At 41.1% G+C, this 16,709-nt stretch overlaps 2 protein-coding genes across 2 annotated transcripts; one reads left to right on the top strand and one right to left on the bottom strand.

Annotated features, from left to right (window-relative positions):
- Window positions 1-2,257: 2,257 nt before the first annotated feature.
- On the bottom strand, window positions 2,258-3,197 carry LOC148046685 (olfactory receptor 10G6-like). The gene is given in 2 exon segments (XM_087714887.1): window positions 2,258-2,923; window positions 2,925-3,197. Coding segments are annotated over 2 exon segments (939 nt in total).
- Window positions 3,198-10,114: 6,917 nt separating this feature from the next.
- On the top strand, window positions 10,115-11,041 carry LOC148046684 (olfactory receptor 10G6-like). Its single transcript, XM_087712091.1, has one exon. It carries the CDS (start codon window positions 10,115-10,117, stop codon window positions 11,039-11,041), a length of 927 nt encoding a protein of 308 aa, XP_087568217.1.
- Window positions 11,042-16,709: the final 5,668 nt, after the last annotated feature.

The following is a 16,709-nucleotide window of genomic DNA, read 5'->3' as shown; positions in this document are numbered from 1 at the left end:
TCAAGCTATTTAGCTCTCATCAGCTAGCCATACCCTTACTGGGATTTGAACCTATGCTGTATTACATATTAAGCAATTGTGTTAACCACTAAGCCACAAGGTTCTCCTCCTTATCAGCTGAGCCAGGGAAGTAGGTATGTATTTAGTATCACAACCCCTGGGCTTACTTAAAGAATTCATCCAAAATCTGGGATTAGAATTTTAAGGGTTTTCAGACCATCTCTACTGGCAAAGTTTTGGCCATGCAGAAGCACTGCACTGCTGTGAAGCATCACACAACATCATGATCAGTGGGTCTAGGACAGGGGGTTCATTGAGGGCTGCATCAGGGCTGTTGTTGAACCCAACAACAGGGCATGTGTGGCTACCTGGCTGGATGTAGCCAACTGGGTGGGTGTGGCCACCTTGACACCAGTCAGTGGGCATGGCTGAGTGGGTGGGCGTGGCCAGCCTGATACCACTCTCCAAACTGCTGGCATGTAGACTGGACTGAAGCCACGCTGGCCTGATGTTTCCTCTTCATATTGGATAGACCAGGGCAAAACAATGGGGATAGAGTAAGCCAAAGCAACACAGGTAGACCAGGCCATAGCAACGTGGGCTGGCCCCTTACATTTTCCCGGATGGCCCCATGGGCCAGATACAGCCCACGGGCCTTGTATTTGACACCCCTGATATAGGACAACTCACCACAGCCAACTCACTATGGAACAACTCTCTGTGGCCAACTCAATGCAAAATAACTCTACTCTAGACCGATTGTTATTGTTACTATTATTATTTCTTTTATTCATTAAACATGAAACTCAGTCAACTGAACATTTAAAGATGTGTCACAAATGCCATTGACTGGTGCTAATGGTTGATAAGGGTTGTTGCCAGCGTCCTAGGTATCAACCAAGTATCTTCTTAAAATATATGATGTTCTTAGTAGCATAATTTTTTTTGGGAGTTCCACTGGTGTTATTGCAAGAAGCTTCAATTTCTTGATGTGTTTTGTAAGATTCTTGGACATGGTACCATTCATAAAGCTTATTCAGCTCCGACAGGATAGTGGGGAATGGAAGGATGTATACTCCTTGCAGACAGCTGGTCATTTGCATCCTTTTAGTGTATCATAGAAGCACTTGGAGGTTTATCTCTGTCCTCAGGGTCACCTGAGAAATGCTCCTGATTCCTGTAGTATGCAATGTTTCCTCTGGAAATCTATTCCTACTCATACACCATTCCAAGGATGTTCATCCCAAATTGTGTAGCTAAAAGTCTATATAAATATAGTCTCTGTATAAAACCTTCCATTCCACACTATCCTGTCAGAGCTGAAGAAGCTTCTTGGATGAGAAGTGAAATGTCTTCAAAGCAAAAAACAAGAAAGTCCAGTTGCCCTCCTGAAAAAGGTTGTCCTTTTGGGACAACCATGACTTGGATGACTAAGAATCTGAAAAGTCTCAACAAACTTTTAGTCCCTTATGTTCCTTTCTTAATGCCACAGTTCCCCAATTTCTTCCCCCCCACCACCAAATTATAAGGAATTGTTTAGTTCTCCTAAACATTTCTTCATCCTCAAGTAATCTATGAATGACCCTTGAACTTGGGCTGCTTTGTCTTGACCCTTGTTGATCCAATAAAATAATTAAATGTACAAGGGACCTATTATCACATATGGTGGACCTGCCCGGAAACACAAAAATATTGGACAAAAATTTGGAAATGGGTGCAAGAAATTATAGGAGAACAGATAAAATACAAACCCAAAACCTTTCTACTGGGAATAATCAAAGGGAAATATACAAAGAAAATTAAGTACATATTAACACATCTGCTAACTACAGCTAGAATAGCATTTGCCCAATGCTGGAAACAAAATAATACCCCCTCGGACGAATTAGTGATAAAAGAAAACTTTGGATTGTGCAGAGATGGACAAATTAACACTGAAATTAAAAGATAAAGAAGAGTCAGAATATTATGAAATTTGGAACAATTGGTACAAATGGCTGCAAAACAGGAACATAATTAATTAAGCCAAAAAGCAATATATATAAATATATAGAGAACTGTGTATAAAGTGTGTAAATATAGAAGTGAAATATTATATACATGTACAGGTATGATGACATAACATTGTTGATGTAATGACTGTAAAGTGTTGTAGAAGGGGAAAATAATTTTAAAAATCTGCCAAAAAAATAGAAATAAAAACAGTGATCACACAAAATAATTAAATGATTCTATGAGGTGAAAAAGGGTGAAGCAATCAAGTGGGTGTCAGCAAATGGCATAGGCAGAGTTTTTTTAATGCATTTTTCATCTCTTTGTTCCTAAGGGTATATATGATGGGATTGAGGAGTGGCGTAATTGTGGTGTAGAAGACTGCTACCACTCCATCCAGTGGGTCTTGGGACCCTGGACGGAGATAGATGAACACCAGGGGAACATAATAAGTCACCACAACTGTGAGGTGGGCAGCACAAGTGGAGAATGCCCTTCGTCGTCCTTCAGCATTACGAATCCTGAGAATAGCCGAGATGATGTAGATGTAGGAGGCAATGATAAGGAGGAAGCAAGTCATGGCCAAGAAACCAATGTCTACGAAGGTGGCTGTCTCATTGAGTGCGGTGTCAGCACAGGCTAACTTCAAGACAGCTGGGATGTCACAGAAGATGTAAGCCACTTGATTGCCACGGCTGTAGGGCAAGTGGAAGGTGAGGGTGGTTTGTATCATCGAGTGTACAGAGCCACCAAACAAGGTTCCCAAGGAGAGCCAGAGGCAAGCTTTGTGGTTCATGATGTTGCCATAGTGGAGTGGCTTGCAGATGGCCAGGAAGCGGTCGTAAGCCATCACAGTGTAAAGAAAGCATTCAGTGCATCCCAGAAAGTGGAAGAAGAACAGCTGGGTCACACAGCCACCAAAAGAGATAATGCCGCCCCCTTCTAGGAATCCAGCCACTACCTACCTTGGGTACCACCACAGAGGATACGGTCATGTCCAAGAGGGATAGATGGCAAAGGAACCAATACATGGGCTTGTGCAGCTTGGGTTCAAAGGCCACTGCCAAGAGGATGAGGAGGTTTCCTAAGAAGGTCATTAGGTAGATAAGTAGAAAGAAGACAAACAAAAGATACTGGAGGTCATGGGGGTAAGGAAACCCAACAATGACAAAATGGTAAACCTTTGTGTGATTTTCGCACTCCATATGGGCAAGTGAGATAGGGTACTAACCTGATGATGTGAATGATTCATCTGCAAAAGAAAGGGACAAAAATACATCAGTTGTTATACTAGATAGACAGATAGATCGATAGATGAGAGAGAGAGAAAGAGAGAGAGAGAGAGATACAGATACAGATACAGATACAGATACAGATACAGATACAGGATGGATAGATAGATAGATAGATAGATAGATAGATAGATAGATAGATAGATAGATAGATAGATAGATAGATAGATGGGTGGGTGGGTGGGTGGGTGGGTGGGTGGGTGGGTGGGTGGGTGGGTGGGTGGGTGGGTGGGTGGGTGGGTGGGTGGGTGGGTGGGTGGGTGGGTGGATGGATGGATGGATGGATGGATGGATGGATAGATAGATAGATAGATAGATAGATAGATAGATAGATAGATAGATAGATAGATAGATAGAAAGAAAGAAAGAAAGAAAGAAAGAAAGAAAGAAAGAAAGAAAGAAAGAAAGAAAGAAAGAAAGAAGGAAAGATGGTGGAGAGAAGAGAAGGGAAGAGAAGAGGTTACAGATACAGATACAAATACAGGATGGATGGATAGATAGATATAGATGATGATATTGATATAAATATAGAGATAGCTATAGAGAGATAGAGATAGAAATAGGGATTGAGATGATATAGTGTAGGTGATATAGGTAGATAGAGATACAGATATCTTTCCCTAGAGGTGTTTAAGCAGAAGCAAAACAGGTTGACTTTATTTGGATTCCTGCCTGGAGCAGAAGATCAGGTTCCAGGATCTTAAAGAAACATTCCAGATCAAGAATTCTATGTTTCTAATAACCTAGCAACTTACCTCTCTATTTGGTGCAAAAAGGAGAATTTAAAAGCTTGTCCGTTACAGGACTCTCTTCAGTTTCTTACACATTTGTAGAAGTTTCACTTCATCAATGTCTAGTTGAAAGCACCAACCTTCCTTCTCATGACCATGAGTTCAGAGAAGTCTGTTTTTAATACTGGCCTACCAGAGAACATCTAATCAGAAGACAATATAGCAGTGACACTTAGCTAAATCCTTGGTGGGTTTAAGATTTGGACTCTTCTTCTGACTCAGGTAGCTGCTTAGCAGTTCTGGATCTTCCCATAGTTCTGATAGAGGGTTACAACAAGCTAATTTATTGCTAGTGTGCTTGTCACCACCTCTTTCCCTTTTATTCTTTTCCCTCCCTCAAGATCACAGCAGTGAGAATTTCATTTGTTTCCAAGGAAAGAAATAACAGCACCTCTGCTGGCCCAGTCTAGAGAGACTAATTTGAAAATGGGAGGTTAAAGAACAGATCTTTAACCAGATCAAGACCAGATCAATTTTCTCTAATCAAGTAGAAAAGAGATAGAAACTCAGATTTAATAGCACTAGCACTAAGACTTACCATGTTTCCCTGAAATTAAGACCTCCCTGGATAATAAGCCCAACCAGGCGCTTGAGTGCATATGCTAAAATAAGCCCTCCCCTGAAAATAAGCCCTGCCCTGAAAATAAGCCCTCCCCAAAAATATTGCACCGCAACAGCAGCCATGAAGTGACCACGCTCACCTCCTCCTGCAGCTCAAAAATAATTACACCTCCCTGAAAATAAGGCCTAGTGCTTATTTCAGAGGTCACAAGAAAATAAGGCCCTGTCTTATTTTGGGGGAGACATGGTATATACTGCTTTACAGTGGTTTACAGCCCTCTCTAAATGATTTACAGAGTAGGCATATTGCCCCCCAACAATCTGGGTCCTCATTTTACCCACCTCAGAAGGATGGAAGGCCAAGTCAACCTTGAGCCGGGTGCGATTCGAATTACCAAGTTGTAGGCAGCTGGCAGTTCGCAGAAGTAGCCTGCAGTACTGCACTCTAACCACTGTGCCACCGTGGCTCATAAAATGGACTATTAAAATAGACTATTTAGGCTAAATTCTCTTACTACATGGATACAAATCTCCAACAGATAAAGGCATACAATGGGTGTAGAAAGGAAAGTTGCTAACCATTTTTAAAATTATATGCAGTAAGAGGGAAGAGAATACATAACTACCCTGTTTCCCCCAAAATAAGACCTCCCTGGATAATAAGCCCAATCGGGCTTTTGAGCGCATGCGCTAAAATAAGCCCTCCCCAAAAATAACCCCTCCCCCAAAATATTGCAACACAGCAGCAGCCATGAGATGACCATGCTTGCTGCACCTCAAAAATAATAAGACCTCCCCCAAAATAAGACCAACCGCTTATTTTGGGGGTCAAAATGGTAATTGAATGTCATATGTTTCATAGAATAACAGAATTGGAAAAGACCTTGGAGGTCATCTCATCCAATCTGCTGCATGATCAAGAGACCCAATACCATTTCATATAAATGGTTGTCCAGTCTCTTCCATAACTTCTGAAGGCAAACTATTCCATTGGTTTGTCGTTCTCACTATTAGGAAATGTCCTCTTATTTCTAGTTGCTTCTCTCATTGATTAGTTTCCATCCATTGGTTCTTGCTTTGCCTTCTGGTGCTTTTCAAAATAGTAGACCCCTTTCATCTTTGTGGCAAGTATTGGAACATTGCTATCATGTGTCCCCTAATCCTCGTTTCACTAGACTAGACACAAAAGTGGGATTCAGCTGGTTTGAAGGAACTGGTTGTTAAATTTTTGTGCAGTTCAGAGAACTGGCTAATTGTACCACTGGCTGGCCCTGTCCCTTCCCTCCCAGTCACTAGACTAGACACAAAAGTGGGATTCAGCTGGTTTGGAGGAACTGGTTGTTAAATTTTCGTGCAGTTCAGAGAAATGGCTAATTGCACCACTGGGTGGCCCTGCCCCTTCCCTCCCAGTCACTCATTAACTCTTGTCCACCTAGGCTGCTCACCTAGTGTCATGCTCTCTGCATTGCTGCTGCTGCTCTCTGGTTCCCTCACTTGCCTCAACTACACAGTCCCGCTGATCTCTGCCTGGTGAACCTTCCTTTGCTCCTCACCCTGCTTTCTCCCATGCAGCCCCTGTGGCCCAGGCTCCAACCCACTTGCCTGCCTTCCCTGCAGCTTACCACGTGGCACCTGCAACCCAGCCTGCTTGCCTGCCACCGCTGCCACTTCCTCCTCATTGCCTGCCCACTGGCAAACAGTAGATGCTGCAAAGACAGGCCAATTTCCTACGGACCATTCCAAGCCCCTTCCTCCTCCCCCACTGATTAAAATAAAAGCCCATCTAGAGATTTCAACTGCCCGCTGAGCCTGCCTGGTGCATGCTGGCAAAAGGAGGCTAGAAGAAAAAATAAGAAGGCCCAATAGAAACACCCCATTTTCCACCTCCATTAGGCTGTCTACACCATGCTGGCTCTCTTCCATCTTGCTTGGTTTGGGCATCAGAGCTTGAGGGGTCGATTGTGCACTCTAAAGTTCATCTGCTGCTCCTCCAAGCTGGGCTCTGACTGCAGCTGACCATCCAGACCCCAGAGGCCACCAGCGGGCCTGTTAAGGCATACAATATGATGCCGCTAAGCTCCTGGGCTCCCCGCATGAGCGCTGAAAGTCCGGTACTCCTTCCTTGCCCAATCAGCCAACGTTCCCCTCTCGCTCAGGCACCGCTGCTTTGGCCCACCTGTGCCACTCCGCTGTGCCATGAGTGACATTGAGTTGGCCACTCCCACTCAGTCACATGATCCCCCCAGCCGCGCCTTCCCAGCCAGTCATTAGAGAAAACCTAGTTGTTAAATTACTTGAATTGCATCACTGCCTACACTGTTATAAGCGGTAATTGTTCTCTAGGTATAGATTCCCTTTGGGTCAAAAAAGACTCACAAAGGATTAATTTTTTTGCTCATCCTACCAGCAATGGAATTGGGCATGAAGTCATGACTAACTGGCCTGCTTGATTTTAGCGGAGCGCAAATTTGGACCTCATGCCTTGTTAGCAAGTGATTTTCTCAGGGACATTTCTGTTATCTCTAATTGGCTCACTAGAGTGTGATCAGGAGAAAGATGAATTGTTCTGGCTCTGAGGAAGGAGACGAGAGGAAGCTTGGGATTCACAGAAGATAAAAGATATGGACGGATGTTTTCAGGACAAAATCGTATTCTGATATGCCAGATGCCACTTGGTCCTCTTAATGGACCCTTAAGCTGTGCAAGATCGGCAAGTGGAAAGGAACATCTCAGTGCAAATCAAGAGCTCTCGAATTAGGTGGGAAGAAAATTAATTTGAATTTCCTGGTTCTCCACCACACATCAGTTGAAGGCAATTCTTTGCCCGGCTTTCATGCAACAGGTTAAAAACAACTCTCGGCAAAAGAAAATTGAAATTGACATCAACAATCTGGAGGAAAATAAATTTGCTTCAGATGCAATGACAATAATGTAATTGAAGAGACCGATCTACTCTGAGACGACTCCCCCAAGCATCTTCCATGCAGGAGAAAAAACACTGGCGTTATTATCTGAAGTGATCAAGAAAATAATTGCTGAGGGCTTCTTGTTAAATGACTGTGAGATTCAAAAGTTCTGTTGGGATTGTCTTCCAGATAACTGCACTAGGGCCAAACTGATCAGAGATGTTAAGTAAACGGTATGAATCACGTATGATTTATCTATTAGATGATTTGTGAGCCTCTGAATTTTTGTTGTTGTTTGGTCTGTCACTGAAATCTATGAAGTTACAGCAAAACCGATAGAAACAATTTACCTCCTAGATCAAAAGGACAGTGAAGATCATGGGAAACAGTTGTGTGAGTGTGTGTGAAGGGAATTAAGCACTTCTGGCTGTTGCTTCTTTATTTCCTGTATTTGTGAAAAAACTATCAGCTTCAACGCCGAAAGTGAAGATACTGTGTTCTCACTATACTGGCAATTGCGTTGTTAAGAAATGGATAGGATAGGATAGGATAGGATAGGATAGGATAGGATAGGATAGGATAGGATAGGATAGGATAGGATAGGATAGGATAGGGAATTAGAATTAGAAGAGGAGAGGAGGGGAGGGGAGGAGAGGAGAGGAGAGGAGAGAAGAGAAAATTAGAACAGAACAGAATAGAATAGAAAGTTTGAAGGGAACTTGGAGAGGAGGGGAGGGGAGGAGAGGAGAGGAAAGGAGGGGAGGAGAGAAGAGAAGAGAAGAGAAGAGAAGAGAAGAGAAGAGAAGAGAAGAGAAGAGAAGAGAAGAGAAGAGAAGAGAGAATTAGAACAGAACAGAATAGAATAGGAAGTTTGAAGGAACCTTGGAGGTCTTCTAGTCCAATCCCTTCTTGGACAGGAAAACCTATACCAGTTCAGAGAAATGATTGTCCGATCCAATGACACTACTATTGTTGATTTTGCACAATTTTATTGTCCTCTCCCCACATCCCATAACCTCCAAATCAAGTTGCCACATCAAACGTTGTAGGGAAATGTCCAGAGGTCTCTCTAAATAGCAAGTCCTTCATTAAGAATAACTGTTTGAGCATCCATATAAAAAAAGAACTGAAGTAGAATAAACCCAGCTCTCTTTAAACAGATTTTTTTTAAAAAAAAATGTTGAGGAAATATTAGGACCATTTTCCAGTTAAGAAGGATTTCTTTCTCAGTCCTGTAACTATCAAATTGCAGACAAAAAGTTTTGATCCACAGAGAGATATACTTATCAGATCTAGTGTCAACTCTCAAAGTATTTTAATGGTTAAAATAAAAGAGATTTTTGTGGGGAGAAGGTGGTTGGTTTAATCCTTATTCACCTTTGCAGTTTGATTTATTGTAAACTTTTTAAATGGCTCAGTGGCTAAGACACTGAATTTATCAATCAGAAAGATCAGCAGTTCGGCGGTTCGAATCCCTAGCGCCACATAACTGAGTGAGCTTCCGTTAATTGTCCCAGCTTCGGCCAACCTAGCAGTTCAAAAGCATGTAAAAATGCAAGTCGAAAAATAGGGACTACTTTGGTGGGAAGGTAATAGTGTTCCGTGTGCCTTTGGTGTTTAGTCATGCCGGCCACATGACCACAGAGACATCTTCGGACAGCCCTGGCTCTTTGGCTTTGAAACGGAGATGAGCGTCGTGCCCTAGAGTCAGGAATGACTAGCAAATATGTGCAAGGGGAAGATTTACCTTTACCGTAGAGTCAAAGTGAATTATAATGTCTTACAAAACTAATAAGGCAGAAATGACTATTGAGGTACACAAATGAAGATGGGCAATTTATCTACCTCATCTTCTTCATAATCAAATAAAAGTGTCAGATATGTACATCTTCAACAAAGTTATTACCCAAAAGGAATTCAAGAATTTGAATAACTGCTCAAATAGTTTCCAATTCATTCTTACAACTGGCTGAACAGGATAGCAGAGATGAGAAATTATCATGGATATGAAATTCATCTGAGAAAGTACAAGCTTCCAACAAGATCCAGATAACATACTCAAGTATGCAGTGGAGGACATCCTTCAAAATAATTTGACCAATGTTGTTGGACTTATTTTTAGCTAGGAAATTCTCTGACTGCTATCAATACTTATCTTGATTATTACTATTTTTTGAAACACCATACTGTACTCCGAATAGCAATAGCAATAGCAGTTAGACTTATATACCGCTTCATAGGGCTTTCAGCCCTCTCTAAGCGGTTTACAGAGTCAGCATATCGCCCCCACAGTCTGGGTCCTCATTTCACCCACCTCGGAAGGATGGAAGGCTGAGTCAACCTTGAGCCAGTGAGATTAGAACCGCTGAACTGCAGATAACAGTCAGCTGAAGTGGCCTGCATTACTGCACCCTAACCACTGCACCACCTCGGCTCTTAGTTACAGTTATTGTTGTTAATAGTGAAATATACAACTGTGTTGGATGTTTCTCTGTGGACACTTCATGTAAAATTTAACTGTACAGATGGCTAATATTTGAGTTAATCTTTATGCTTTGAAACAAACAGATTGATGGAGTGTCCAAATCAAACAGCACCAAATAGATTTGTCCTCTCAGGATTTCCATACCCAGAAGAACTGAAGCTCCCCTTGCTTCTCTTCTTCTCCGTTATCTTCATCTTGACCCTTACTGGAAATGTCTTGATCATCGGGGTGGTGATCACCAACCTTCAACTGCACAAGCCCATGTACTGGTTCCTGTGTCATCTCTCCATCCTGGACATGGCCTTCTCAGCTGTGGTGGTCCCCAAAGTGATTGCAGGATTCACTCCGGGTGGAAAAACCATCTCTTTTGGAGGATGTGTGTCTCAGCTCTTCTTCTTTCACTTCATTGGCTGTGCAGAATGTTTCCTTTACACCTTGATGGCTTACGACCGCTTCTTGGCCATTTGTAAACCGCTCCATTATGCCAGCATCATGAGCTGGAAAGCCTGCCTCTTCCTCTCCTTGGGTACCCTAATTGGAGGCAGCTTCAATTCTGCATTCCTGACGTCTCTCACCTTTCATTTGCCTTATGGAGAGGACAACTATGTTGACTACGTCTTCTGTGACATTCCTGCAATGCTGAAGCTGCCTTGTGCTGATGTACGTTTTAGTGAGTTGATGAGCGTTGTTTATGTGAGCTTTGGAACAATGACCTGCTTTCTCCTCATCTTAGCCTCCTATGCTTACATCCTCACAGCCATTTTGAAGATCAGTAGCAGTGAAGGAAGGCAGAGAGCCTTCTCCACATGCACTGCCCATCTTACTGTGGTGTGCATTTACTACCTCCCTTTGTTTTATCATTATATGAGGCTAGGTTCTCAGGACTCTGTGGATAGTGCGGTAAGCATGTTCTACACCACCATCACCCCATTGTTGAACCCTGTGATATACACGCTTAGAAACAAGGATATTAAAGCTGCTCTGGTGAAACTCTGGCATTGGAATCCAGAGTAGATAGCAATAGCAATAGCAGTTAGACTCATATACCGCTTCATAGAGCTTTCAGCCCTCTCTAAGCAGTTTACAGAATCAGCATATTGCCCCCAACAATCCAGGTCCTCATTTTACCCACCTTGGAAGGATGGAAGGCTGAGTCAACCTTGAGCCGGTGAGATTTGAACAGCCGAACTGCAGAACTGCAGTCAGCTGAAGTAGCCTGCAGTGCTGCATTTAACCACTGCGCCACCTCGGCTCTCCAGATGCCTGGAAATACACTGAAGACAAAAATTATACCAAGTAACATGGCAAATAACCAAATATATGTATTCTTTTCTGGATGGAATTCTGAGCTATTGGTTGTGGCCCACCAGCAGAGCTGGCAGCAGAAACGAACAGTGGGGAGATTGCGGGGGGACCTGGGACAGTCATGGAGGCTGGGGAAGGCTCTGACGAGTGCTCTGTGTCGGAGGCAGAGATGGCATCAAGGCCATCTGGCAGTTATCGGCTGCCTTCGGAGCCAGGCAGCAGTGAGGCAGGGGAACAGCTGGAGCCTGTTCCCAGTGTGTGCATGCGCAGAGATGCCAGAAGAAAAAAGCAGCTCAGAAATATTTGGGAGTAAAGCCACAGGTGGACAGTGAATGCCTCTCCCATAGGAAATAAAAGAGGACCAAAACGGGAGTGGGCTTTTGCAGGGAACCATTCATTCATTCATTCATTCATTCATTCATTCATTCATTCATTCATTCATTCATTCATTCATTCATTCTGTCAGGCCTGCAATTATATTCCTGTTAGGATTTTTGGCCTGCCACACTTTCTCTTATTTCATTATGCTGTTTCATTAGTATAGTTGATGGGAGGGGGGAATAGACAGGAGTAGGATTGTGGAATGTATTGTTGTCATTCTTTATAGAAGACCAAGGTCATCTTTTGTCTCCGCACTTTTACACCTGACCGGAAGCAGCTGGGTGGAGACGCCAGCATGGAAGAAGAAGATTGGACCATGTGATAGATTGTGGGTGTGGGGACAAGATCATGAACTTTTAACTGGGTGGCATTCTGATGTCATTTCCAGAATTGGGATTTACACAGATGTGCTAAGATGTCTGCTTTATTAAATTGGAACTTTAAGGATCATTTTGCCTTGGACTCTAATTTAATTCTACATGATTCTTGGAACGCTGACACATTCATTTCAGGAGTGTGAAGATCTAGTCCGTGAATCTCAGAGACTCTGTGCCAAGTCTTTCGTTGCATTTTGTTTAGAAAATATTTATATGGCAGCTTTCCAAGCTAGATGAGGTCTGTACTCATAAATTCACTTTTGAAAGACTGTATAACAGGCCTTTGCTGAATGTGAATGAGAGGAATTCACATTCCTTTAATAAAAGGGGTTTTGTCGGGACCAGGAATATGCTTTGTGCTTTTTGGGGAAGCCTAGATAGGAACACCACTTTATGGCTCAGTTGATTAGAAAAATGGAGATCAACAGCTACCGTATTTTTTGGAGTATAAGATGCACTGGAGTATAAGATGCACCAAGATTTTAAAGAGGCAAATTTTTTAAAAAAGGTTTTGTACTCTGCAGACTTCCAAAAAAACAGCCTGTTTTTCATGAAAATGGTCCCTTTAAAAAAAAATGGCCATGCATAGCCTTTTTTTGCAAGAAATGTTTATTTTTATTAAACAAACACACACAAACAAAATCATCATCTTACATTACATCTTGTAGAAAATGTGTCAATTGGTTACAATTAGCTTTCATGCCTCTCTTTCTTATATTCATATCAAGGTTCAAGGTTCAAGGTTTATTACACTTGTATGCCGCCCTATTCCCGGAGGGACTCAGGGTGGCTAACAAACCAAGGGGAGGGAATAATACAGACAAAAGCAAGAGACAAGCAAACAAACTACAGAGAACAATTTAAAAGTGGTCAACAGCCACACAATTCGAGTGGGGATGGGAACTCATCAGCCCCAGGCCGGTCGGAACAGCCAGGTTTTAACGGCTTTGCGGAAAGCCTGAAGGGTGGTGAGGGTCCGGATCTCCACGGGGAGGTCGTTCCAGAGGGCCGGAGCAGCCACAGAGAAGTCCCTCCTTCGGGTGGTCGACAATCGGCATTGGCCGGCGGATGGAATTCGGAGGAGGCCTAGTCTGTGGGATCTAATGGTCTTTGGGAGGTAATTGGCAGCAGGCAGTCTCTCAAGTACCCAGGTCCAATACCATGAAGGGCTTAGACATATCAAATGTCTAAGATTCTTAATGAGTCTTACTATCAACATAGCATAGTTCTCATTTGACTGAGATTGTTTTAGTGTCCTTTTGCCTAAAATAATCCATAGTTAAAAACACAACCACCTGATGGCATTTCATTAATTATTACAAAATCATCCAATAGCCTTAAACCTTTATAATATATTCTAAACAAAGATTAGTTGGCAAAGTTTCTAAGCCCTTTTTTCCAAAGTCACTGTTTACAATTTGTGTCCAGATTCCTTTTGTTATGGTAGTACCTATATATATCATTAACTGTATCCCTTATCTTTATCATTCCATTATTAGTTGTTATAATTAATATTGGTTAACAAAAAATACTTAAGTGTTTATATCCATTTTCTTCTCGTCAAACCAGCATATATGTGTACCTTATTGTCCTTATCAATTATTTATTTAACATAACAATCTATAAATTACTAAATTACTACTTACTTATTATAAAGCATAGTTAAATTTTTTGTTATCTACTTTCATATATCCAATAACATTACACCTTTATAACATATTCAAAATAAAAATTAATTAACTAAACTTTTTTTCCCAAATCATTGTTTACAATTTATATCCAAATTCCTTATGTTAAACTAGTATGTATGTATGTATGTATGTATGTATGTATGTATGTATGTGTATATGTAGATGTAGATGTAGATGTATATGTATATGTGTGTGTGCATTTTTCACTTATTATAATATCCGTGCAATGATGCTCACACTTTCCAGAGAAGCAAAGGCATAGTAAAATATTGCTGCTTTATCTTGTGTTCTTCTCAAGAACTGTAGAGATCTGTGTGCAGTTGTCTCCTGTGGTGAGTTACTGAATTTCAGAGGACACTGGCCCAAAGCAGGAAGGAATTCCAGATTGGTTTTTCTTTTCCTTTTTTATTTTTATTTTTATTTTTCATCCATATACTGGCCATTGATGTATATTGATATACATCAATATCAAAGCATGAACAGTGTGGCCCCTGGGTGTAATTCATTTTGATGCAAACATCAATAATGATAATCATAATAATTGTTATATTATTCAAACTTGTATAACACTAGTATTAATATAAATGGTTTTTTAAAGTAGTTATTCAATATTTCAATATTCCATTTTAATGCCCATGATGTTATAAACACACATGGTAATTCCATCTTTCACCCTCTAATCTTTTCTATCACATTGTTACCTGTTGTGACTCAGCAGAAACCTCCTGTGAGTTGTTTCAGGATGCAGGGCTGACCGACTCACAGGAGAGGATAAAGAACAGCTGTGGCTCGTTGGGATCTCCTTCTGCGGATAAAAGACTGATGGTGCCACGCCCTAATGGCAGAAGTCAACGTTCCGTTCCATTCCGTTCTGTTCCTGTTCTAGTCAACATTCCCCGTTCGTGTTCATGATTCAGAGAAACCAACTTGGAGAAGTGGTTTGCTGTAAGAGTTTGTTTTTGCATTTGCTGCTTAACTTTTTGCCAGAGAATTTATCTGTGTTTATTTTGGGCTCGCAGCCAGCAAAAGCCAGGACTGATAAAATCATTCCTTTGAACATTCTGTCTGGCTGTAGTTTTTGAACGGGCAAGGTGGGGGTCAGAACAGTTACCTATATTCCTTTATATAAAAAGAGAGGGGGGAAATTATATCTGCTAATATTCTGCCTAAATCAGGTCACTGTTACTAATCATAATATTAATACACATGTTTATATAAGACATAGCCCTTCATTACTTAGTTGGTCAAAGTCACAATATCAAGTACTAGTCTTCCTATTATATTTAAATATACCTTATAACACCCTTTTTCAACCTCCAATCTTTCCATCTGACTATTGCTTCATATAATGGTGTGTATTCTTATTTCTACCGCTATTCAAATTTCTAACCAGGCCATCATTATATTAGAAAAAAAATGCATGTGAAAAATATATATCAGGGTGAGTTCTGGCTGGCTTTACTGCTGGTTCGGTCATCCATCCAGTTTGGGTGCATGGCCGGTCACCATACCACTACCGGTTCAGCTGAACCGGTAGGAATCCACCATAGATAGATAGATAGATAGATAGATAGATAGATAGATAGATAGATAGATAGATAGATAGATAGATAGATGATAGATAGATAGATAGATAGATAGATAGATAGATAGATAGATAGATGATAGATAGATAGATACATAGATACATAGATACATAGATACATAGATACATAGATACATAGATACATAGATACATAGATACATAGATACATAGATACATAGACATAGAGATATAGAGATATAGTGTCAACCCCTGGTATGCCCAAATATAGGAAGGAGCATACTGCTTCCCTTTTCTGTCTATCAGCTCACTCTGGGAGCCATCCAGGCAGAAAGCCATTTTTTTATGTTGCCTTGTTACACTTGTGTTGCATTTGTGCTAATAAATAAATAAAGGGAGACTAGTATAGATCTATTTCAAGTTATTTAGCTCTCATCAGCTAGCCATACCCTTACTGGGAATTGAACCTGGGCTGTATTACATATTAGGCAGTTATATTAGCCACTAAGCCACAGGCTCTCCTCCTTTATCAGCTAAGCTAGGGAAATAGGTATGTATTGTGTCACAACCCCTGGTATGCCCAAATATATATTCTTTTTTATCCATCATCTCTCACCCGTTTTAATACTTCAATTCTTATTCATTTCTCTTGGATCTTTATCTCTATCAACATCTGTATCTTCGCCATTCAGACTCCAGATTGGTTTTTCCAGATGAACTTTACTTGAGCAAGAAGATCGTCCCAAGTTTATCATATCCCCTCCATTCTGGTTTTCTTTTTAACAGACTTAGCTCCTTCCCTCTATCTAATTCCGTTCTCAGTTCCCAACTGTATCTCTTATTAATTTCATCCTGTCTCTATTGGATCCTCTTAATCTGATGTTCCTGGACAAGCTTTGAAACTCTCCTTGAAATTGGATGGCAGAGTGATGCGTATTTCAAAGAGTGAGAATAGTTGACTTTCAAAGTAGTTTCAAAGTTACATGAAAATGAAAATGAAAACTTGTCAAATATTTTTTTTTCAAACACGATTGTCCAGGTCTTCTCTCTTCTTCGATGCCTAATTTTTTTTCTTAAATTTGGAATCCTTGGGAGACAAGAATTTCTTGGTATCTTTTAATATTTATTGAGTTTGAACGCACACACACCTCCAGCCGACATTAGACTAAACTAAACCAACAATTCAATTTTTAACAGTGTTATTTTTTTGTAGCAGAGGAAAAAAGTTAGAGGATTGAAAAACAAGTGTCTCATTATTTGTATTTATGGAAAATTATGCAGTATTATACAGGCGTAAAATGTATGCACTTCCAGAGGTTAGGGCAGTAATGGTGGTGTCAGGCCTGCAATTATATTCCTTTTAGAATTTTGGCCTGCCACACTTT

Source organism: Thamnophis sirtalis, unplaced genomic scaffold (assembly GCF_051295495.1).
Source record: "Thamnophis sirtalis isolate CommonGarterSnake01/CBP01778 unplaced genomic scaffold, rThaSir2_p1.2 scaffold_4, whole genome shotgun sequence".
Classification (NCBI taxonomy): Eukaryota; Metazoa; Chordata; class Lepidosauria; order Squamata; family Natricidae; genus Thamnophis; species Thamnophis sirtalis.
The sequence above is the reverse complement of the archived record's forward strand: the minus strand, read 5'-3'. Positions and strand labels throughout refer to the sequence as shown.

What these genes read in the sequence shown, in the direction of transcription:
- LOC148046684 (XM_087712091.1), top strand. Translation starts at nt 10,115, where the DNA reads ATGGAGTGTCCAAATCAAACAGCACCAAATAGATTTGTCCTCTCAGGA.